At 43.8% G+C, this 25,705-nt stretch overlaps 1 protein-coding gene across 1 annotated transcript in view; it reads left to right on the forward strand.

The window, feature by feature from the left end:
- Vat1l (vesicle amine transport 1 like) overlaps positions 1-25,705 on the forward strand; it is a 153,562-nt gene that overhangs the window by 66,545 nt on the left and 61,312 nt on the right. The window contains exons 5-7 of the mRNA XM_050143850.1: positions 6,211-6,314; positions 8,382-8,437; positions 12,220-12,414. Of these exons, the coding sequence (XP_049999807.1) occupies positions 6,211-6,314; positions 8,382-8,437; positions 12,220-12,414 (355 nt within the window). The remainder of the gene's footprint in view (positions 1-6,210; positions 6,315-8,381; positions 8,438-12,219; positions 12,415-25,705) is intronic.

Consider the following 25,705-nt stretch of genomic DNA (forward strand, 5'->3'; position numbering starts at 1 on the left):
TACGATGAACTACAAATATACAATAAAACAAAATCTCCTGCAATAAAAATCATACAGACCAGCCAATTGGAGGGTATCTTTGGAATTCATGCTAAGCCAGAAAAGAAATCAGAGGAAAAAAGTATTTCTTTTGTAATGCATGTGTTGTATATGTATGTGTGTGTGCATATACATGCTTTTGTATGTTCAGGTGTGATCACACATGTGTGCAAATGCTTGTAGAGTTCAGAGGTCAGTCTTCAGGAATATTGACACCCATATTTGAAACTGGGTCTATCCCATTGGAGCTCACCATGGCTAGCCAGTGAGTCCAGGCATCCTCCTGACTCTGTCTCAAAAATACTGGAATTACCAGCTTGCTCACCACACTTAGCATTTTTGTATGGGTTCTGGGGAACCTAGCTCAGTTTCCTATGCTTGTGAAACATGAGCTTTAACAACTGAGCCATCTTCTGAGCCTAAGGGGAGAAAAACCAGCTCTGAGATAGACTTGGTCTTTGCATTGTGTTTCATATCTGTCTATAAAAGGAGATGGCAATGGGTGGGAAATGGACCAAACAGTTAGAAACCTTGAATCATGTGCAAATGACTCAAAGGCCTTCAGAAATAAAGAAGAGAGGAAAAAATTCAAAGAGAAGGGTAACACAGCCTCACAGTCCCCTTGGAGGGTTCAGAGTACTTCATCAGGAGGGGATGTTGGAACAAACCTCAGGGGAGCTGGGACAAGGCAGGGAAGGTAAGAACAGCCATGCTTGGTCAGCCTCTGCTCACTTAGATGATCATTTCATAAGCACCTTGTACAAACCAAAAATCATCCCCTTCACAGATGAGAAAACTGAAACACAGGTGCAGATTTATCCTCCAACCATGTGGGCTCAGTTTTTCCCAACTCTTTATGGTTTACAAGATGACCGGAGGAAACATTTGCGCTGGGAGAATGCCTCCATCAACTGGAGTAATTTCACTGGTGTGGAATTTGGTTTCACTGGCGTGGACCGCCACAACTCACTGAAGTGGGCGCTACACATTTTATATCTATCCTATTTATAGCCATCAATTATAGCTCAATAAGGCTGCTTACGGGTGCCTTTAAAACCAAACACTTGGTGGAAATGATACACAGTATTGTTTAAGGCCTTATGCTCATGCATTCATGTTTTATTACTTTTTTATTGGTGCCTAAAAAAATGTTATGCAAACACAAGGGTGACCAAGGCGCACATAACCCTGTGTCCTGAAATGTCCAAACTACTAGGCGCAGTTAATGTAATAAGTCATTGCATCAGCACCAAGCAGAGACAGTCGGGGCATTTGGGAACACACAGAAGTGATATCCGACTGAAAGTCCAGAGCACACAAGGGAACTCACGTTCCGGCCTTTGCAAATTTGATGATGTGGGCACTGCCCATATTTCTTTAGAGAGAAGCCAAGGTACAGAAGGTTTAAATAGTGTTTACGTACCTACACGCTCTGGGACTCACTGCACATGGCCTGCTTCCGAAGTTTAAACTGTCTACCATCTATGCTCACTCTCCCTAAGGCAAGAGGGGTGGCTTAACCCCGGGTCCATGAAGGAACCAAGCTATTCAACTTGAAGGCTGCGGCTATGAGATACTGAGATGGCAGAAATAAGTTAGAACAGGGCTTGCCAATCTCAGCTGTCTTGTGGTTAGAGGCCATCCAGTGCAATGGTACTTATTAGATGTAGTTAGCAGCTACCTGCCACATCTCCCAAGTCATGACAGTGTGGAAACCTCTCTGGATATCACCCATCGGGAGCTGTGAGCAAACCGCTCCCAATTAGGCGACCTCAAATTGAAATGACGGGCATACTAATTACCTGGATTTCTTTGTTCATTCTGATTTGTGTGCATGTGCCAAAATATCACACTGAGACTCATAAATTAATGCAATTGTTCCTTGTAGAAAAAAAATGTATTACTTGTATTTATTTATTGATTTATCTATTATTGGAGGAGCATTGCCATGGTCTTCATATGGAGGTGAGAGGACAACTTAAGGAGGAAGTCAGTCCTTTCCTCTCACCACGTGACTTTTCTGGGCTGAAACTCGGGCTGTCAGGCTAACGATTGGCACCTTGACCTGCCAAACCATCTCTCCAACTCAAAGATGTAAAAACCTTAAACAGAACTTCTCAGCCACATAGAGGAAGCTCTCAGAAGTCCTTAGATGGAGTTAAAATTGGATTATGCTGAAAATCTAGGCTCCTTTGCACATTCAAGGCAGTTAAGAGCTATTATGTGAGATGAGCCTATGAGACTGGCCACGCGGGCAGGACAAGTGGGAAGTGGAACTCGGGGCCCAGGAACAGGCAGCATCAAAGGAAAAGAAGAGGCATTGAGGAGCTAGCCGAGTCCATAAAGCGCTTGTCTGAATGAACAGGGACGTCTGAGTTTGATCCCCAGGACACACATTAAGAAGCTGGACATGGTGGTACATGCTTGTAATCCTACTGTTGCAGAGATGGAAATGGAATTCATGGAGCTCGTTAGCCAGGCAGCCGAGCCTGTTTGGCAAGCACCAGGCCAGTGAGGAGCCCCAGTTCTCAAAATCTAACTGGACTGTGTCTGAGGAATGATACTCAGATTGACCTCCGGCTTTCACCCAAGCCTGTGCATATAGGTGAAACATAGAAAAGAAAAATAGACTTGGTGGCCAGTAAAACACACAAGAGGAAAGATACTTCTACTTTAGCTGTTGTGGCCTTGGGAGCTGTTGGGATATCCTTTAGCATGACTGAAAACCCCAAGGATTACAGGGAGTAGACCCAACTTGCAGTCACTAGCTGGGTGACCACTGAGAAGATGGGGAGCAATGCTAAAATATCTTGCTGCTGTGTCGGCCCCTGGGCTGGGGTTGATAGTATCTTAAATTCATGGAGATTTGTGAAAGCAACAGAAAAAAAAATCCTTGGCCCTCAGCCCATCTGTGCTGCTGCGTAGTTATGTATACACAGACAGTATGCCACCCTTAGAAATGGGGACACTGGAAATGAGGAGGGGCCTTGGGTCTCTCAGAGCTGACTGGCTTTGCTGTTGATGGTCCTGATGTCTTTAAAAAGATCAGCCAAGGAGCATGACAGTAGCTAGGCCCATCCTAAAAATGCTTCTGGATGTGTGTGTGTGTGTAAGTGTAAGTGTAAAAAGGGTCTCAAGTAAACCATAACTATATGCATACTTGCTACATGACCTTGAACTTCTGATCCTCCTGCCTCCACCTCTCTGCTATTGGAACTAAAGGTGTGTCCCACCACAACTATTTTATGTGGTGATAGGGATCAAACCCACGGCTTTGTGCATACCAGGCAAGTGTTCTACCAGTTGAGTCCTATCTCTAGCTCTGGAGCTGGAAGATTTTCACTAGACCCAAGCCCAGTTTGGTTTGGGTAGGTTCCATGTAATAGCATTCATTTGTTTCATCCTATTGATAGGGTGAAATGGTGATAGTCTTTAATTTTGAAACTCGTCCATGAAGAAATGCCTTTACCTTCAAAAGGAGCAATGCACAGGGATACTCATTCACTAAGACAACTGAAAGATCAAAGGAACAAATCATATCCATGTCTGGCTTGGTGGACCAAGAGGTTTTGAAGGTTTTTTTTTGTTGTTGTTGTTGTTTTTGTTTTGTCTTTTGGGGGGTAGGGGGGAACGTTACCTACAGGCACTTTGGTAAGCCATTACTTCCAAAACATGGTAACTTATTCAGGTAGTCATATCACCATTTTCTTCCTTCATCAAATGAAAATAATGGTGGCTCTGGAGTCCCAAGAGTGTCATGAGAAACAAATAGGATTGACTTGACATTCCTCAACCTGGGGCATAGTGATGCTCACGAGTAAATCATATTCCTAGAATGTTTACGGTCATCCAACCTCCACTCTCATGGCTACTAGTAGTCCCATCCTCAAGACTATATCTTGAGTTGATGTCTGGACTAGGGAATATACGATCTATGTGTGTGTCTGTGTTTGTGCTAGTCCTCAGCTGTTATTATTAATACAGTTCTGAGATATGATATGAAACCAGGTGTAGTAATACCTCCAGCACAGTTCTAAGGGCTATTACAGCTATTCAGGGGTCTTTGTACTTCCATATAAACTTTAAAACTTTTTTTCAGTTTCTGTGAGAAATTGCATTGAGAGGTTGATCAAGATTGCACTGAATTTGTGGGTTACTTTTGATAGGATTTTTATAACATTGGTATTTCTGATCCATGAGCACAGATGGCCTCTCCACCTTCTGATGTCTTCTCCATTTCTCCCCTTAGTATTTCAAGCTTTTCATTGTCAAGGCCCTTCGTTTATTTAACTACATTTGCTCCATGTTATTTTGGAGGCTGTTTTGAATGGAATTGTTTCCCTAATTTCTTTTCCATCATTTTTGTCAATAGCATATAGAAAGGCCACTGATTTTTAGATATTGACTTTGTGCCCTGTCACTTTGCTGAAAGTGTTTATAAGGTCTAAAAGTATTTTGATAGAGTCTTTGGAATTCCCTATGTATAAAATCATATCATCTGCAAATAAGGATACTTTGACCTCTTCCTTTCTTATTTGCATCCCTTTTACTTCTTTCTCATATCATATTGCTTTAGTGAAATCTTCAAGCACAATATTAAAATAGAATGGAAACAGCATACACCCTGGCTTAGTCCTAATATTAAAATGCTTTGAGTTTTTCTCCATTTAGTATGATATTAGCAATAGATTTGTCGTAGATCACTTTTATTACATTAAGATATGTTTCTGCCATCCCTAGACTCTAGAGATTTTAAGTTGAACTTTGTCAAAGGCATTTTCTCCATCTACTGAGATGATCCTTGGGGTTATTTCTGTGATGAGTTACACTTATTTATTTGTGTGTGTGTGTGTGTTGAACCATTCCTGCATTTCTGGGATAAAGCCAACTTGGTCATGATGCATGCATGCTGTCTTTGATGTGTTCCTGGATTGGCTTACAAGTAGTTGATTGTGAAATTTGTAGCCATGTTCATTGGGAAGATTAGTTCATAATTTTCTTTTTTGTGTATCTCTATCTGGATTTTGAAAAAGTAATTATAAAATGAATAGGCAAATGGATGAAACTGAAAATAAAACAAACTGAGTGAGGTAACACGGGTACAGAAATATGAATGCATGTCCTTCTATACATGAACCCTAGCAAACAATATTTAAATTGGGTGTTTAACTTGGACTATCTGGAGACTCCAGCAAAATAGAAAGGAGCCATTTGAGCTCCTTTAAAGGAGCCTTTAAGCTAAAGGAGAAAGGAGAGCAGAATATAAATGATATGAAAACAAAGAGGGGAAATCCTAAAGGTGGAAAACGTAAGCAGGTATGGTGTGTGTATGGGTGGGGGACTTTGGGGGTCACCTAAATGAAGGGCTACAAAAAGCTATAAGGTAACCTCCAGACCAGACTAGCAGCTCCATTAACTTGGGGACAATATTGGTTTTCTGACTCTTTTAGCACCTTGGACAGCACCCCACATGTTGGCCATATTCCTTTAAAAACGATTGTTGGCTGAGGGATTGACTGACAGGACTGTGGGAAGCCTGGGCCAAAAATCTTATTTGTTTCCTCATTGCATTCTCTCCCACAAAGAACTGCATTCACTCCACAGTGCAAGAGAGAGTGAAAGCTGAGACTTGGAGAATTTGAGTGAGCATCTTGATAGGAAATCTTACTCCAGGTTCCTCTTCATTATTCTACTCCAGACTTGTTCTGAGGAGAGGTATTTTTCTGCCTCCAACTTTGTGAAATGTTTGTATAGACAGTGCCTAACTCACAGTGGTTTGGTCCAGAACTTTTTTTTTAAGCAGGTAGCATCCATAGACATTATATTTCAGATGTTGAGAGTTCTTCCTGGGCTACCAATGTGCTTTATAATATTCTCCTGTGATGCTAGAGGTGGGGACAGTGCCAAGGCAGCCATGTGAACATGGGAGTAAACCATTTTCATGCTATAGTATACCATACTGTTTGGCTGTGCCAGGTATTAGGTTAGATGAATTCAACAAAAATTTCACTTGAGCTATGTTCAGCTGGCAGAGGATGTATCAAAGGTAACTGTAATAAGTCAGGGATGACAGTAACTAAACAGATGGTGTTAGATGTGACATAGAAAGGAAAGACTGGAGAGTTTGGTTCCTGATACTTATATCATTTTACTTTGTCTCCTTCTGCGCAGGATCTCTGCTGAAGGGGTGGACATTGTTTTGGACTGCCTGTGTGGGGACAACACTGGCAAGGGGCTCAGCCTCCTCAAACCTCTGGGGACCTACATTTTATATGGTGAGTGCATGCACAATGGACTAAGATCAACAGCAACAGAAAGCACCCCCCCCCCTGTGCTTAATATACTGGGTAATGGGAAAACTTGGGAGTGTCTAGATTTTTTAGTCCTTTTATCATGCTGCTATTATTGTCCTAAATTGTGACACTAACTTATTTGCCTACTTCCCTATCCCCTACCCTGTCACATTGAAATGTTTGGCTTTGTTTGAAACACAGTCTCACTATGTAACTGTGGCTAGCCTTGCACTCATAATCCCACTGCCTCAGCCTCTTCAGTGATAGGATTACAAGTGTGAGCCACCATGCCTGGCCACATCTACTATGCTTTTGGGTATACAAGAAGGTTAGAATTAGAAGCAAGTTTTCTCCAGTAAAAATGAAACTTTCGTGCCTGACCTTCTTGTCTACACACACACACACACACACACACACACACACACAAACCCACACTAATTGAAAAAATTGCTCTCTACAAATCTCAAAGGGTATATGGAGAGCCAGAGGCCATCTTCCAAAACAGACCATGGGATATCTGATGTTTGAGATTCCTAAAACCTCTGTGCCCTGTTCTTTGCAATAGAAATTAAGCCTTAATTCTGAGTATATTCGAAATCAATGCTCTTTAGAAAAGAGATGTTTGAGGGTTATAAATATCTTCTTATCATCAGATCATTATTTTAAAAAAAAAGAATTGAGCTCACTAAGCAGGCAAGCAACACTCCTTTACTGACATTTTCTGGTCATTTCTACCCTGACCACATATTTCCCAAGAAGTAAATTATTGATTAATATTATTGATGGGAAAGCCTACAAGGGTCAATAGCATTAGAAGAACATCAGATATGACTAGCAGAAGGCAGATGGACAATTTACTCATCCCTCCTTCTCATTAGCCAGGAGTTATATTTTTGCCTCAATTTCATGATGTCATTTGGGTGAATTTCAACTTGATTATCTCGCAATTATCCAAGTCATTACATTGATCACTTGGTTACTATGTAGTCCAAGTCTGGTACTACAATCCCTGGGACTTATCACCCCATCAATGATAAAGGGATGATTAACTTATTGGAAATAGTTTATCCAGACCAAACGGTTAATTTTGAAATATGCAATTGTTTAAGTAGATGACTGTTCTCTAAGGAAAATTACACTTCCAAATATCAGATGCAGGAAAGTCTGTGGAGAGCGGCAGTGCATCAGGATGCTCTCAACATTGTCAAGAGTTTCTTCCTCCCACCCCATCCCCACTAGGAACCCTGAAAAGGGGTCATTTCTTATTGAACATCTCCGTTTCTCTTTCCCAACTCCACCTCCATCTGGCATCTGAGTGTCACTTGGCCCAGTTGTCAACGCATAGTTTCCAATATGCTTTTCTCTAAAGTTTTAGGTTTTGTTTTGTTTTTTAACCTCTCTGCTTGTACCCCTTTGGAGCTGACAAATAGTTCCACATTCCCCAAACTTCTGAAACTTTCTTCTCTCCTCTATCTTTTCTGCATCTCATTTTTTGTATCCATCTAAGTTTCCCTCCTACCCATTAGTACCCAGCCCAAGTCAGAGTCCTAAGCCCCTCACTTGCTAGGAAGTCAAATTTGGATCCATGTAGTGCCTTCCCACAGAAGTTCACTCTTTGTTTTCAATAAACAGAGCCACAATGTTTCATATTATTAAAACATTGGACTAGTCAATTACCTTTTGTTACATGCCTGGTTTTCCAATGAAACTAAGAGTTGATGACTAGCCAAATGTTCCACTTTGTAGCCAACCCCAACACCTCTACTTTTTCCAAGACTGAAGCATGTTGTTTGTAAACTTTTGCCACTTGTGCACAAATGAAACACCTCCCACTCTCCTATAATCCCAGCACTCGGGAGGCAGAGGCAGGCAGATCTCTGTGAGTTCGAGACCACCCTGGTCTACAAGAGCTAGTTCCAGGACAGGCTCCAAANAAAAAAAAAAAAAAAAAAAAAAAAAAAAAAAAAAAGAAGAAGAAGAAGAAGAACGAAAAGAAAATACCTTGATTTTTATAAACAATTATTTGACTTGGGAATCTTTCATTTGCAGGTTCATCCAACATGGTAACTGGAGAGACCAAGAGTTTCTTTAGCTTCGCAAAGTCAGTGAGTATCCATGCCTGTCTACTAACTGCCGGTTAACATTCATTTGCATGGTGTGAGCTCCACCTAAAAACATTGGTCACCAGGCGGTGGTGGTGCACGCCTTTAATCCCAGCACTCAGGAGGCAGAAGCAGATGGATTTCTGTGAGTTTGAGGCCAGCCTGCAGAGTGAGTTCCAGGACAGCCAGGGCTACACAGCAAAACTCTGTCTCAGGAAAAGCAAAACAAAAACCAAAACAAACAAAAGACATTGCTCAATTGCTCAGTTGCTGGTCTGCCATTTGCATCATGCAGTCCTGATAAATCCCATACCCATTTGCTGCTAACTGCACACAGGCAGGACAAGGACTCGAAAGGTAGCAGTGTCAGTAACATTTTGAAAAGCTTCCTTTTTACCTTAGCAGAGATTGGTTCAAGCATCTGTCAAAAGTGAGCCTAGAGCTACTGCACTATCATTGCTCCCTACAGTAGACAGGCTTTGATTTTGGTCATTTTCTGCCCAGGTTTCTAAGGGCACAGTTGATTTCTGTGTCCCCATCCCTACTGTGTTGGAGAATAGAATGAGAAACTCCTAACTTTAATAATTTCTGTGTACATGATGACTTTGTCCACTACTGAAGAGCACTGTCCTTTGCTGCACCCGCTCAGATGGATAGTGCCACAGAGAGCTATCGATATGTGTTAGAATCAAGCTGATTTAGGGCTATGTGTAGTAGGAGCTGCGGGCAGGCCTGCTTTTCGTCCTGCCTGGCTCCCACATGGTTAGCTTTACACCCTCAAACATCTGGTGAATCAGGAAACAGCAGTATTCCTTCTAAACATGAGATCAGGATTTAAAGGACTCTTTTCTGCATTGTTTGCATATGGGGCTTTAATAAAAGTGTAGGTCAAGAATCCTTTGAACTTCAGTGCCTATAGCAACAAGGATAGAGCCTACTGCCGGTCCCTGAAGACAGGCTGGGTACCACTCACAGCTGTTTTGTTGCTATGGACACAATTTGCGTGACGCTGAAAGTCTGCTCTGAGGAATCACGCTGGTTCCAAATTACATACAACCGTAAGAAATGTTTTCCCTTTTCTCACCCTTAATGCCCAATCCCAACACACAGTGCTAATGAAATAATCACAGTGTGTCCGTGCTGGGAAGGTATTTATAACAACACAGCCAGGATGGAGGCTCGGTTTCCTCTTCCTCAAATGAGTACCATTATGCTCTGGAGCTGAAGGTCGTGAATAAAAGCCCAGAGGACCAGGTCCACGCAGGCTGATTGGTTAGAAGTAAATTGAAGAGAAGGTTTTCTGAGAAGTGCTATGCTGGCTCAGCTCCAGGAAAATAATAATACTATGCAATCAAGAAAGGCACATTTAGAATCATATAGAGAGTTCTCACTCTGCTCTCTTAATTATGTTCCATCTTAAGATTTCAGCAGAGTGAATTCTTTAGGCTTTGTCAGACTTGCCATTCGCTCTTGGGCCATTACAGGGATGATTCTTACGGATGAAGTTAACATTTAGAGAGCAGCCTGACTCCCAATTCCAAGCTCTAGCTCAGTAAATTTAAGAGAGAGAGAGAGAGAGAGAGAGAGAGAGAGAGAGAGAGAGAGAGAGAGAGAGAAACACGGCTTTTGGATAAAAGGACAATTAAATTTGTTTGTGCTTATGAATTATGGGGTATATACACACTGCTGTAATGGCGTACATCTAATATGAGCACATCTATTTCCACAACCTCCCCCTCCCCAAGGTATGGTAAGGAAACAGAACACAGGGTTAGGTGAATTGCCTAGTTACACATCTAACATGTGACACTCAACCCTAGAAAATTTCCAAAAAGATTTTAAGTACACTTGTTTAATATTGTGCGTGTGCGTGTGTGTGTGTGTGTGTATGTGTGTGTGCACCTGGCATGGTATGCATGAAGAAGTCAGAGGACAACTTGTAGAAGTCAGTTCTCTGCCCTCACCATGTCGGTTCCAAGGATCAAAGTCAGGTTGCGAGCATTTAGTCACAGCTGTGCATTGTCGGTAGCATCCGCTGGCGTGCATTACACATTCATTCACTGAGGCCCTACAGATGTGCAGGTATCAAGCTTAATCATGGGCTCAAAAACCTAGAGCTTTCATTTTGGGACACTTATCCTAGGAGAACAAGAGAAGACAGTTTGGAAACAAACACAAAGCTCTTATGCAGGTGCTGCCACGTCTGGCTTTATGTGGCGCTGGAGTTAATGCGTGCTAGTCACACAGTCCACACCTGAGCTACACCCCCAGCCACATACATGGGATTCTTCGCTGAATCACATCTAGCAGAGCTGGGGATAGGACAGCTCAAGAAGAACAGTACATTCGACCATAAAATCCTTGTCACATATCAAAGGCCGAACCCACAGGAGAGTCATTTACATAGTCCCATCCTCTTGGATTGATCACTCCAGGCTGTGTTCTCTCCTTAACTTAACCTTCTCACTCCCTCCCTGCCTGGGAGTCTTGTCCTTATCCTCCCCAACTCGCCCTCTTTAGGAAAAAAAAAAGTGTTCTTGCACTCGTGATGGTCACCTCCACCATGTTCTCAATGCTCTGTCATTCTGTAAACTTCCCTATGTTGGGGCTCTTTCATCATTCCCACAATCATTCACAGAGCCAAATGTCTTACCTTGAACCTTCCTGGAAGACAGCAGTGCATCCTCTCGGTCAAGCCAGGTGAGCAGGATGGCATGCAAAGAATAACGGGGAGGCCGGGCGATGGTGGCGCACGCCTTTAATCCCAGCACTCGGGAGGCAGAGGCAGGCGGATTTCTGTGAGTTCGAGACCAGCCTGGTCTACAGAGCTAGTTCCAGGACAGGCTCCAAAGCCACAGAGAAACCCTGTCTCAAAAAACCAAAAAAAAAAAAAAAAAAAAAAAGAATAACAGGGAGTGAGGTGCACAACTAGGATCTGCTACAGAGTCAATGATTCAGATCATACACTTACTGCTTTAGCAAACTGTGGCCTCAAATAGAGGAACCTAATCCAAATGAATGGGGTGAAAAGAGCTTCAGAATTCGAATTGGTGGGGGAAGGGGAGACTTCTTTCCAGATCTTGGGATATTTACAGGTAAGGCATAAGATATATTTTATGATGTGTCTGTGTATGTGTGTGTGTGAGTCTGTGTGTCTGTATCTGCATGTCTGTATGTATTAAGACAGGTTCTATGGTAGCCGAGTCTGTTCTGAAACTCACTATTTGGCTGAAAATGACCTGGGATTTCTGATCCTCCTGCCTCTACCTCCAAAGTTCTGGGATTATAAGCATCCAATGCTCTCTCCATGTGGTTCCAGAATTTGAACCCAGAATTTTGTATGGACCAGGCAAACACTGTCCCAACGGAGCTACATTCCCAGCATAGATAGTAATTTTAGTGTCCCTTTGTTACCACATGTTAGCACGAAAAAAATATTTGACTTTTAAAGCATTTTAGAATGAGGGATTTTAGAATAAGGGGTGCCCAGCCATCTCTCTCTCTCTCTCTCTCTCTCTCTCTCTCTCTCTCTCTCTCTCTCTCTCTCTCTCTCTCCCTTCCTCCCTCTCTTTCTCCCCAAGCTAAAACCCTCTCATAGCATTGCTTGCTGTCTAGCATAACCTCTCTGCTCTAACAGGCTGTGGTTCCAGAAACAGATGCTTAAAAGACACCGAGACTGCTTGCTGGTCCACTAGAATCCACCCAGTTTCATCCTTGGCTTCTGTGAATGTCCCGATGTCGCCCCATCTTGAGACTCCCTAACCTAGACTCTCCTCTAATTGCAGTGGTGGCAGGTGGAGAAAGTGAACCCCATCAAGCTGTACGAAGAAAACAAAGTCATTGCAGGGTTCTCACTCCTCAACCTGCTCTTCAAGCAGGGCCGCTCAGGCTTCATCCGGAGAGTCGTGGAGAAGCTCATAGGGCTGTACAACCAGAAGAAGATCAAGCCTGTGGTGGATTCTTTATGGGCCCTGGAGGAGGTAAGCAAGAAACCTTCTTGGTTTATTTCTAGGACTTGGGGCGTTCATGACAATCTTTTGCAGAAACCGTTTTTCTCCAGGTTTGTTCTAAACGAAAAGTCCTAAAGTAGGTGGACCCAACCTTCTGACATCAAAATGCCACCTTGTCACCTACCAGGTTCACACTCAAGAAGTATGCAATTGAGCAACAAGAAGAAAATCACCCCCCCAAAAAAAATTCTCATAACATTTTAAGTGACCTCATGATTTTCTGCTGGGCCACATTCATTGCTGTCCTTGGCCACATGGGGCCCGCAGGTTTAGCATACCCGGGTCATGGTGCTTTAGGTATATGGACCACTTCAAGTTCCCAAGATGCTTTCAAGCTATGCACCTTTGGCGCTCATACATGCATCTTTGATTCCCAAATTTGGATGGACACACCCAATACACCTTGATTGTGTAAGAGTGTGCACATCCTGAAAGTTAGAATGAATAGTGTCACTGTATGGACAGGGATCTCACAAGTGGAAGTGGTTCCTGTGAAGACACTGGATGTCTGATGCTCCTTTGAGCCAGTGTCAGCTGTCATGAGAGACTCTGTAGTTTGTGTTGGGTCTGGTGGCATTGTTTTTGTTGCTGGTGGTGTTTTGTTGCTGATGGCAGATCTGCCAAAAGTTCTAGTGCTTGAACACATTCTCGAAGTGCGAACAAAATAACCTTCAAGGATGCTGAAGTGGGAACTGGTTGGATTGGTTCATATGGTACTCGAGGAGGAAGGGAGCCTTCAAAGAGTCTAGAAATCCTTCAGGACAAGAGAAGGGTGGAACATATAGGAAGCCAGTCATGACGGCTTCTGGTGAAAATAAATAAAGCATGTAGCCTGGGTTTTGGGTGATATTTCAGATCTCTCTCGGTCATGCGGCCTGGCTGAGGAAATGCTTAAGTTGGCATGGGCTGTGTTCTTGGTTTGTTGTACATTACTTTCATGGATGAGGTACCTTATGGGAGAAGTACTTGATGGATGGATGTGTGCTTGTGCATGAGAGGTGTGTGTGAGTGTATGCACATATGTGTGGTACCCTCACCCATGTATGCATGTGTGGAAAACAGACATTAAAAATTAAGTGTTTTCCTCAATCACTCTCCATTTTATACTTTGAGACAGTCACCCACTAAGCCTGGAGCTTGGCATTTAGGCTAGACTGCTAACCTACATTGCCTAGCTCTGCCTGCCTCCCCTCTCCCAACTCCAGTACTGGAGTTATAGATGGACGCCATCGTTCCCAACTTTCCATGGATGCTGAAGGTCCTCACTTAGGTCCTTACGCTTGCACAGCAAGCATGTAGCTTACGGAGCCTTCTCCTCAATCCTGGAATATGTGAGTCACAGAAACCTTTGCAGCCTAAGCTGCAAAAACTAAGTTCTATGAATCAGAAGTGTGTGTGATGGATTTGGGAAAGGGGTAATCATGCCATCAGATTAACTGTGAACTTGAACTATATCCATTTATATCAATCTAATATTGAAGTTTCATGGACAGCCTTAAAAAGAAGAAAAGAAGAGCCATCCAAAGTCCTGGTTTGTTGTGATAACCAAAATCAATATTCAGTACAGGATATTCCTTTATCAACCCAGCATAAGCAGAAGACAAAGTGCACGTCCACATTCCAGAGAAGGCTAATGCGGCTAACGTTCAACTTCCTTCCTTCCTATCTTATTTTCTATTGCGGATGCTCATTGTGATTCAATTTATTGCTAAAGTAAATCAGACAATAATGTGTTCTTTGTCCTGTGTAATTGCCAGGATGGTTAGCCTCTTGTCATCATTTTATTGAAAATCTTTTCAGTTTAATGAATCAGATATCAGTATGGTATTCATAGTGGCATGCCAGAGAAAAATAGAAGTAAGCAGGACGAAATCTCATCCATGTGGTACATAGAAGACTTAGGTTTAACTCGGTGCCCAATGGGACCCAGCAAATCTGGTAGCTTGTGAGGGTTAAAATGCAAGAGGAGGTTCAGATGGCCCCCAGGAGTTCTCCTAGACACTATGTCTTACTCAAAGTAGTAACAGAATCTCTGAACACCTCCTGAGTAATTATTGTATATGCTCAGTTCAGGGGAGATGCTGGAGATACAGTGAAGAATAAGTGGATAATCTTCCTGGGTTTTACAGAGTCTATATCCAAGGAGTATAAAGGAACAGAAAATACTAAAGTAGGCAAAAACACACAGAGAACTTGTGACTTGTGATAAGCTCTTAGGAGGGGGTGTGTTAGCTATGTTTTCATCACCATGGCCACACTACCTGACAGCGTGGGATGATAGTGTCACTTGGGTTCACAGTTTCAGAAGCTTCCCATCTTTTGTGAAGGGGAAGGCATGGTAGAGCATCTCAGATCATGGTGGTAGAAGAATGTGGGCTTGGCTAATATGTCATCAATGACAAGGAAGCAGAGAGCAGTTCCAGAGCCAGGGCCCACCTTTGGGGACCTTAATTACCAGATGAATCCAACCTCTTAAAATAACACCACTCGCCTGGGAACAAACATCTGAAATATGAGCCTGAGAGAGACATTGCAGGTTCCATGACAGCGGGAGGAAATGGGGGGCCATGACAGTTCCCACCAAGATGTGTTTCCCAAACTCTTTTCATCATCTCTAAGGACCTTTTTCAGATTTTTTCCCCTCCATAAAATTTTAATGATGTGTGAGTGTGCACATGCATGTATGTGTGTATGTATGTATATGTATATATGTTAAACATGTGTACTTGTGCTTTATGTATTAAGAGTTATTTTTTATCCTCCAAGATTCTCCTTCCACTATTTGGGGCATATGGTGGTGTCCAGTGAAAGTGCCTACGGTAGAGTGGCCAAATAAAAGGGGGTCTCCCTTGGAGTAACATACTTTGAGGAGGTATTTGAAGGAGGTAAAAGCCTTAAGCAAAATGATTTCAGACCAAGAAATGCCCCAAAACAAAAAGATGCTAACAGAACATCTCATAGAATTTTGTAAGTGAAGTATTCTGAAGCAAGAAGGGATGGTTCAAAGAGAGCCTAGACAGGGCATCAAGGGCCAGACAGAAACTTGCCTTTTACTCCCAGTACTGTGAGGGTCTGTTAGAGGGTCAGGTTAGGAGGGGTTGCTTCCTGGTTCTCAGGGTGTGATCTGCTTATGGTAAACTGAAGTTGTTAGCCAAGGTCCTAGACAGTTATGAAATCCAGAAGAGTTCAGGGCAACTGAGGAATGGGAAAGCCAAGCTGATAGCAGGCCAGCAAGCCTTCCTAGTGGGCAGCTGTGCTTCCACAGGCAAGGTTTAAGAAAAGGCAACTGAACTTACCATCACTGTCTCTTTAGGAAACTGGGGACGATACGGGCATGCTGGTGTACCAGCAGGACTTGATGGAAGACTGAGTCCACCCAGGTTTCTGGGGAAAAGGTCTAGCACTAGCTAGCAGCAGGAAAGCCATGACTGGCAGCTCTCTTGTCTGAGCTGCACAGGCTGCTTTATGGTGATTTGAATAAGAATGGCCCCCATTGGCTCAGATATTTGAATGCTTGGTCACCATGGAGTGACACAATTTGAAAAGATTAAAAGGATTAGGAGGTGTGGCCTTCATAGAGAAAGGTGTCACAGGGGGTAGGTTTGGGGGTTTCAAACCTGTCCTAGGAGATCTCTCTCTGTGTCTTTCTGTCTCTGTCTCTGTCTCTCTCTCTGTCTCTGTCTCTCTCTCTCTCTCTCTCTCTCTCTCTCTCTCTCTCTCTCTCTCTTTGTCTCTCTACCTAAGGAAGTTCTCAGCTACTTGTGTGCCTCCATACTCCCTGCCCTGATGATCATGGACTAAACCTCTGAAAATGAAACCAAGTCCCAATTAAATGATTTTTTTCATAAGAGTTGCCTTGGTCGTCCTTACAGTAATAGCACGGTAATTAAGACATCCTCCCTTCTATATATTCACTCTTTAGTCTCTCTCTGTCTCTCCCAACACACACACACACACACACACACACACACAGAGAGAGAGAGAGAGAGAGAGAGAGAGAGACTGGAACCCAGTCTAAATCCCTTTCTTGCGATTAGTCAAGTCCTGATCCACTGTGCTCCCAACCATTTTCTCATGCTCCATGCGTCCACCCACCCTCTTCCACCCACATTTCAGCTGCTTCCAATCTTCTGGTCTTTAAATCCACCCACACCTCCCCTCCTTGAACCTCAAGAAGCAGTTGCCTCCTCTGCATTAAATATTCGTCCCTCCCCATTATTCATGACTTCTGTGACCTATGCAGAGAGGCCTTCTCTGGCCCTGCCTTCCAAAGAAACCGCCTCTGCCCTGGTCACTGACTCCTTTCCCACTGTTTGGAGGTTTCTGTTGCATTAATCAGTGATTGATCAGCTTGTGCATTGACTCATGCCTTGCATCTACTAGAAGGTAACCCCACGGGAGAAAGACCCTGAATATCGGTTTCCAGAGGAAGATCTTACACATAGGCTTGCAGCCTCCCACGCCTGACAGATTGGATGCTCAGTAAACAGCATATTGTATGGATGAGTCAATGAGCCCAGCATCACACAGAAGCATGACTAATTGGACACTGGCTATGTTTAATAATAAATACTTGCCGAGCGAATAGATAGGCGAAGAAACAAACAAGCTATCCTTTCTCACAGACCTTTTCCTAGAAGCGGCAAGTTGTCTCCACGTCTACCAGCAAGTAGAGGATCACAGTTTTAAACGAAGTAGTGGGGCTGGGGTTGTAGCTCAGCTGCTCAGCATCTAAGACACAAAGCACCACATTTACCAGGAACGAGGGTGTATGCCTGTTAACCCAGCACTCAGAAGGCAGAGGCAGGAAAATTAGAAGTTCAAGGTCATCTTGGACTATATAGTGAGTATACAATACCTTGTCGCAGGGACAGGGGAGAAGAAAAGAGAAGAGAGGAAGAGGAGGAGGAGGAGGCAAGAGAAGCCATAGCAACAGAAGCTATGATGATCCAGTCACCAGAAAAACAAAGGAACTGTAATCAATGTAGCAGGCTGGTCCCTCCACAGAAGGGAGACAGACGGCGGCTGCCTGTTTGCCAACAAAGCCTCCACAGCCACTCATCAGTGACACCCACCAACTTTCTGAGGGTTCTTTTCTACAATATTTACAGACATCTGTTTAGAGTGGCAGTTGGGCCAAATGCAGTAATTTATCAAGCCTACGCAGCTCTTGTGGGCTTAAAGGGAGTACGGCATGCTTATTGCTTGAGAACCTTCAAGGGTGAGCTGTAATGATTTCCCTCCTCCCATTTGGTAAGGGCTAACATGAAATTGCTTCTCAGACCAGCTATGTAACTCCATTTATAGAATAGAAAGCCCAAAGGGATTAAAAGAAAATTTTCTTGGGCTCTCTGAGCCCTCAGACAAGAAGATTTAATAATATCAGACACGATTAAGGGTTCTTTCTAGTCATCTGTCTGGGACTCTATTGTAATTTTAATACACAAAGCAGAGTGGGGGATACTGTAGGATCCCATTTGCTTTCAGATGCTAAATCTACAGTTGCACTTTATATTGTGGGGAACAAAATGAAGCTGGCAGTTTAAAGCTGGAAAGGGGACAATGTGTTTGTGTTTGTCACCCAAGCAGCTGTTGTTTCCTTGGGCCCGAGTGATGCTCATGTTCGTAGTGAACATGACCTGCTTTGGAGTCACCATGGAAACAAGCCCGTGGGTGTGTCTCTGAGAACAGTTCCAGAAAGGCATAACTGAGGAGAGAACTCCCACCCGCCATGGGCAGCACCATTCTATGGCCTGGTATCCTGAGCTGAATGAAAAGGGGTGTCAGCATTCACCCGTCTCTGCCTCCTGACTATGGGTGCAATGCAACCAGCCGCGCCATGCTCCTACAGCCATGCCTCCTTGCTGTGATGAACTGTACCCTTGAACACGGAGCCAAAATAACTAGTTTTTCTTTATGTTACATGTGTCAGTCATTAGATCATGTGGGCCAGAAAAGCAAGTGGAGACAGGCTGATCCCTGTAGATTATTAGCCAGCTAGTCTTTGCAAAGCAATGAGCTCCAGGTTCAATGGGCTCATAAAATAAGGTGCAAATGATCAAGGAAAAACACCCAGTGTTGACCTTTGGCCACACACACGCAAACATATGAGCACACACACCTCCAGGGACATGTATACACAGCTAGATGAACACAAACATATGCCCCCCCACACACATACATACACATACATACACACACTAGAATAAATGGAGCTTGGTGAATTCTAAATGGATAGAAGTCCTTTGGTTGATGTCGGGTGTCACAAAAATACTACATTCTGCAGGGATGATGTGAACAAAATCACAGGCATGAATAAGGCAGGTGAGGTGGAGAGAGAGCTCCAGAGTGAACATGGGAGAGCAAATAAGGTTTAGTGAATGGATCCAAATCATAGACACCTTTGCTGCCTGGCAGAAGACTTGGAGTTGGCTTCTGACGAATGGGGTTGCTATGAGAGAGAATGACGCCATTTTATCCTTAGTCTAGTGAGGATCCCAAGGCTGATCGGTGTGTTGTCATGTACCGGAAGTAAGGCTTGCTGTAATCCCAACACACAGGAGCTGATGCCAGAGGAACATGAATCAAGGCCAGTCTAAGCTCCAAAGTAAGTTCCAAACAGCCTGGTCTACAGGCCATGATCCTGTCTCAAAGGAAAGAAGTAGAGCTGGAGAGATAGCTTATTAGCTAAGATTACATACTGTTCTTACGGAAGACTCCAATTTAGTTCTTAGCATCTACATCTGGTACAACCACTTGAAACTAAATTTCCAGGGAATCTGACACCCTCTTCTGGCCACCAGTGCTACCTGCACACACCTACACACAGACACATGGCCACCAGTGCTACCTGCACACACCTACACACAGACACATGGATACACATAATTAAAAACAATGTAAATCCTTTAAGAAGAAAACATTTTAAGAAACAATAGAGGTAGTACACCACCTATAACCCTAGTACTTGAGAAATGAAAGTATCGAGGGTTGAAAACCAGCCTTTGCTGTGTAGTAAGTATAAGGCCAACCAGGGCTATATGAGACCCTTTCTCATAGAAAACAAAAAGGAAAAAACACCATTATCCTCTAAAGGTTATGTGTCTAGACTTTACTGTAGATTTTACTCATTTTCCAGTTAACATCTCACCAGGGGCTGTGTAATGATCTTAATAACTGTATATGTGTGCACATGTGTGTGGGTACCCATGTTCATGAGAGCATCTATGCATACGTGTGCTTTTGGAAGCTGAAGAACAACTTTGAGTGTTATTTCTCAGGGACTACCTACATTTTATTTTAAGATAGGGTTTCTCGGGAGCCTGGAACTCATCAAGTAAGCTAGTCCGGATGGCTAGCAAACCCCAGGGATCCTCCTGCCTCTGCCTCCCTAGCACTGAAATTTCAAGTGCAAACCCCCCTCATCCAGCTTCTTTGGATAATCTCTTGGGTTCTGGGGATCTAGCTTAGGTCCTGGCACTGCCATCAGTGAGCATCTTAGAGCCCAAACTGTTTTCCCAGGCCTCAAAGGATTTTTAAGTTCTCCACTGAAGGCACCATGTATGGTATCTTCAACATGATTTTAGCAAGAGTCTGGCTGTAGTCTCCCATATGATCTCACTATTCACAGGTGGCTCTTTACTTTTTAATTAAATCACATTAAAAATGCAGCCTCAGTCGGGCAGTGGTGGCGCACGCCTTTAATCCCAGCACTTCGGGAGGCAGAGGCAGGCAGATCTCTGAGTTCGAGGCCAGCCTGGTCTACAAGAGCTAGTTCCAGAATGGGCTCCAAAGCTCCAGAGAAACCCTGTCTCTAAAACAACAACAACAACAAAAATGCAGTCTCAAGTACTCTGAAGTCATATGTGACCAGTGGCTACCATACTGGACAGGGCGTGTTTAGAACACACCCATCCTTGCAGAATGGTTCCCTAAAGCTGGTCTATGTGATGATGTCATTCTTCCGCTTGAAGGCAGGGAACAATTTTTCTCTGCAGCCTTCTGGCCTGGTTGCCTCTGCGTCAATTATGGTAATTGTGCCCTTCCCTGGATCTTTTTCTTTGCTGTGGTGTCATGAAGGTCACTGCCCAAACAGAGTCACTTATTTGATGTGTGTGTCCTGAATCTCTCATTATGCATAACCTGCACTTTAGCTCTGCGTAGACAGCCATGGCCTGAATATATTTGTGTCTTTCATTTGAAGCCAATACAAGCTCCAAACAGACACAGGCTGTCTTAAAGGCGTGAATGGGAGGAGAGAAAAGCTAGATGCTGAGCTTTGTGGGCGCTTTTCTATGCCATGAGACAAGAGATTACCTGGATAAAAGGGAGATTAATATGGAGAAGCGATTATAGAAGAGTGGCAAGGGGGAGAGAGCTGGCAGAGGGATGAGGTGATTGACAGTTCTAATATAGCTGTAGGTTTCAACTCTTGCACTAGACCTGGACGTTAAGAGATGAGGCAGTCAACTTATAGAAGCAGATGCCCAGATGAAAACTAGAAGCTTCGGTGAGAAAGTTTACAAATGCAGATGTTAGTCTTGTTTAAGGGGTACAGGAAAAGAATGTGGAGTTGTTCCCAGAGAGCTGAGACCCACAGCCATGTGGGGGAGAAGAGGACTGGATAACTCTGCCCATGAATCTATCTGGGAGATTCTAGATGTGCCAGACATTGTACAATATGTTTTGTGTATTAACTTGGATAAACTCTCTAGTAACCTGAAGACCCAGGGAGCTGTTATACTCATCTGTAAGACCACAAAAATGAGCTTCTGGAGAGTTTCATTACCCAGAGACCCTGTCTTTAATTGAATTTGCAGGACATTTGAACCTCAGAGAAATCTAAAGCATTGACATTGTTGTGGGGGGGGGGGGCAATGAATGAATTCACTGCACAAAAAAAAAATGAAATAAATCATTCTATTAGGAATCAGCACCGAAGGAGTCTATAGACCACATACTTTGTGGAGGCCTTAACATTCATTTAATCTTCACGAGGCCCCTGAGTGGTGGTTACCATGACAACAGCTGTGGCACAGATGAGGATTGGAGGCATGCAAAGATAAAGTCTCTGGAGATCACAGAGTTTGTATGTATCACAGCTGACCATGAGACACAGAGAGCCTGACTTTGAACTTGGGGGCAGGTCGTTAACTTCTCCACTGTGGAGGCAAAGGCTAACTTGCCCCTTCCTTCAGTTGGCAGTCAGACTCCAAGATGGTATTTTTAGGGACTGTCATTGGGTATGCAGATGGTTATGATAGGCTCTTATCACTGGTCACTGCTTGCTACCAGGGACATATACAGGGTTAGACCCAGGGCTCATTGCCAGTCTTTCAGAAAGCCATTTCAGTAGTGTAGTGAGGGCCAGTCTGACTGGCAAGGGCCAAGGGAGGGAATCTGTAGGTAGGGCAGTCTGACAGCCAGCATGAGGCTGCTGCTAGGCAGCAGACAGAGTAAGTGCCTGGAAAATATCCATCAGGAGCCCAAGGCTGCTTAGAAAATGGATTAGGGATTCCCTGGGGTGAAGGATTATGAGAATCAGAGTGGGACTGCTCAGGGGCAGGATTTCTTAGCAGAGGGATAAAAGTGTTCTACAGTGAATGGCAATGGTAATTGGGCAACTCTGTGAATATTCTAGCAACCGTTGAGTTGTATACCATGAGTGGATGAACCGTGTGGTACTTTAATTATATTTAAATCTATGATACAGATATGATAGATGATAGATAGATAGTAGATGATAGATAGATAGATAGGTAGGCAGGCAGACAGACAGACAAAGGATGGTTAGGTTAATACTGATTGTCAACAGGATCTAGAATCACCTAGGAGACAAGCTTCTGGGTATGTCTGTGGTGAGATGTCTATATTGGGTTAGTTGAGGTGTGTAGACTACCTTTAAATGTGGGTGGCAACATCCTGGGTTTCCAGAATGAAAAAAAACAATGAGAAAGTGAGCTGAGCACCAACATTCACGGGTCTCTGCTCCCTGACTGTGGATGTCATATGATTAGCTACCTCACATGCCTGACACCAGGCCTTCCCTACGATGATGGACTGTATCTCCTTCAACTGTGAGACCCACCCTACAGCCATCCCCTATTTTCATGCCCACCCCCCTGGTCACATGTGTTCTGCCCCCTGCCCCTAGTTGTCCAGCAGACCAAATAAATTGCACAGCTCTAAGTCGGCTCCACTCATCTATGTGAAGTAGAATCGCATCTCCTCAGAGATGTCCATACTGTAGCTGGTGAGACGGCTCAGCAGGTGAAGGTGCTTACCTCCAAGTCTAACAACCTGAGTTCCTTCCTGCTAGAAGGAACGAACCAACTCCTGAAAGCTGCCTTTTAATAGCTGTATATGTGCACGTGCACACATGCAAATAAGTAAGTCAAGAAGAATCAACATTTTTTAAGATGTCCACATCTGTCAGGAGACTGAGACTGGAGGGCTGATAACCAGCCTAGGCTACATAGTAAGTTCTGGGACAACCTAAGCTGTGGAGTGAAGACCCTAAACCATTGACATATCAAAGATCAGAGGTTACTAGGCAAGGTGTCAAGCAAGGAGCAATTAAGATAAAACCAAACCAATGTCTACTTCCAAATCTCTAATTTTTGAATATGCTACCCCATGTGACAAAGGCACTGTGTAGATGGGATTAAGGACTTCAGAATGACTCTTTACTGCCCAGTTAGCTCAAGTCACAAGGGGCCTTGTAAGAAGACATATAAGGACCAGAGAGAGGGAAGGCACTTTGATACCACAATCAGAGGATAAAAGGTGATTTGATGTAGGACCATGAGTCCAGGAAGGGCAAAGGCCCAGAGTCTCCAGGAGGCACACAGCTAGCTTGGGTGGTTATACTTCACAAAAGCCTTTATACCCAAATGGCTGTAAGAAGATGAATCTGTGTTGACTGAGACCCCTGCATTTTCGTGGCCATTTGTTAAAACAGAACTGGAATCTAATGCACCGTCAATGTCCCCAAAGCATCCAGAGTAGGTTCTTGCTCCATACCAGTCTCTGAACTTTGGAAGCAATTGTGCCTTTGGCCTGGATTATAACTTTATAAGAAGGAAACAAAATCAGAAGAGAGTTGAAAAGAAGTGAAACCTGGGTCTGTGTGACTGCCTAGCTAAGGATGCGAGGGTAAAGGCCACAGCCCAGCAGCTGAGCGTGCTGTGCAAAAGTTCTGCCCCCATCCTTGGGAACCCGTTTACAATTCTCTGAAACTCCATAGGTCTTCTCCATTAGAAATGGAGATGCTTGGAGCTGGAGAGATGGATCAAGAACTTGCTCTGTAAGCAAGCATAAGAATAAAGTTTGATCCCCCAGAACCCACATTTTTAAAAAGCCAGACACAATGACGAACTTTTAATCCCAGTGTTGGAGAAGGCAGAGCAGGAGGATCCCTGAATCTTGTTGGCCAGTCTTGCTGGCTGAATCGGCACACTCCAAGTTCAGTGAGTGACACTATGTTTTTTTACACTAAGGTGATCACACACGTTCTCTGGGAAACGGGATCAGCTGGGGCTGTTCCCATTCTTTAGAAAAATGAGGAACAGAGAAATAAAGTGTTGGAGGGTAACAGCTAGAAAGTAGGAGGGTTGAATTGAACAAAACAATCTGTTGATTCAACAGCTTATACTATTTACTTAGGGGTTTGCCCACAGATGGGAACATGTCTCACGTGAACAGAGGGCTTTGCAATTAAAAGTTCAATGCGTTATGGATTCTGGGAATTGGACAATAATTAAAAACAAAAGCAAAAACAAAAAAAAACCCTGTGATAATTATAAGAACACAACAATATCTCCATTTCTTTGTTGTGTGTGTGTTTCTACATACTTGTCCACATACAGGCACGTGGAGGTCAAATGTAAGGAAGAGATTTCTGCAGGTGGGCATGACCCAATTAGCCTGGTTAGCCTATTAACTGAAAACCCAGCAGGCAAGAGGGGGAAGACACAATTCAACACATAATTTATGGATCCAAAGGCTGGGAAAGTACTGTTGTGCTATGGATTATAAAAGGCTGAAGAGACGAGCTTTGGTGCCTGAATTCAAATGGAAGATTCAGAACGAGGTCTCCATCTACCTTCTTCTAAGTCCTGCCTCTAGTTCCGTTAAGAAATCAACTCACTTCTTACCTGGGCTTCGCTCTGTCCTCTGTAAAAATGAAGATAATGGTTGTGTCTTCTCAATGGAGATGCTGTAGCAATGCCCAGAGGTGATGAATATAATGTTCCTGGGGCCTTCGCCCTTCAGAAGGGAGGAATGAGAACACATCTTTCTCTGACGCTGCAGTTGGCCCTTGTGTGACAGTTTCCTCTGAGATGCCACCATGGGACCATGGGTGCTTCTGCCTTACGTTGCTCAGTTGTTGCCAGAGGCATCTGTGGATCCGCTTTGGGCACAGGAGCTCCTTGCAGCACACATGATAAACACATGCTGCTGTTTGCCTTTCTCCTCCCTCAACCAGCCAGTCTTTGATTACTAAATCGTTAGCTTATTTGGGGAGGCTCTGCCAGGAAAGTGCCATGCGTCTGTTAGTCATTTAATAAGCTGTAAATGAGCAGCTTCCCACCGAGTCTTGGAGAGATGGTAAAGTAACAGGAGCGGGCTGAAATTCGATGCTGGCCCGGAGCCAGCACAATGCTGAGTCCTTAAATGCATTAACTTTGTCTGATGCATGTGGTCCCATTAGGAAAAAAAAAAAAATCTTTATCCCATTTTACAGGCTAGAAAGCAGAGTTTCAGAGAGAGGCTTATATGACCTGGTTAGGGTCACACTGCAAAGTAGCGGAGCCAAAAACGTAACTCTCAGGTTCACTGTTTCCTGAGGCTGTGCTCCTAACCAGAACACAGTTCCCTTCTAAGAGTAAGGATGCCTTTGTCCGGAGCCCTTCTCTCTGGTTCTCCCAAATCCTTTATTATTGAAACATTCTGGCTCAAGGCTGTTTGGAGAGGAGAGAGAATGGCTTTCAGGACCCTGGCTCATCAGCTCCTAATTTCTCTAATTGCAGAGGACTTCATATCTTAAACCCTGGTTTTTGCATCTCTGAAATGGGAATAACTCTTGCTCTCCCTGTCTGTGCTAAAGCCTTTTGCAACCAATATACAAGTTGTTGACTGGGTGCTGGAGGATACCAGCCAAAATGTGGGGCAGGTGGGATGACTCAGCAGGAGGATAAAAGCCTATAGGGCAGGTGGGATGACTCAGCAGTAAGGGCACAGCTGGTTGCCAAACCTGATG

Source organism: Alexandromys fortis, unplaced genomic scaffold (genome assembly GCF_014885135.2).
Source record: "Alexandromys fortis isolate MF-2015 unplaced genomic scaffold, M_Fortis_MF-2015_v1.1 scaffold_1, whole genome shotgun sequence".
NCBI classification, from domain to species: Eukaryota; Metazoa; Chordata; class Mammalia; order Rodentia; family Cricetidae; genus Alexandromys; species Alexandromys fortis.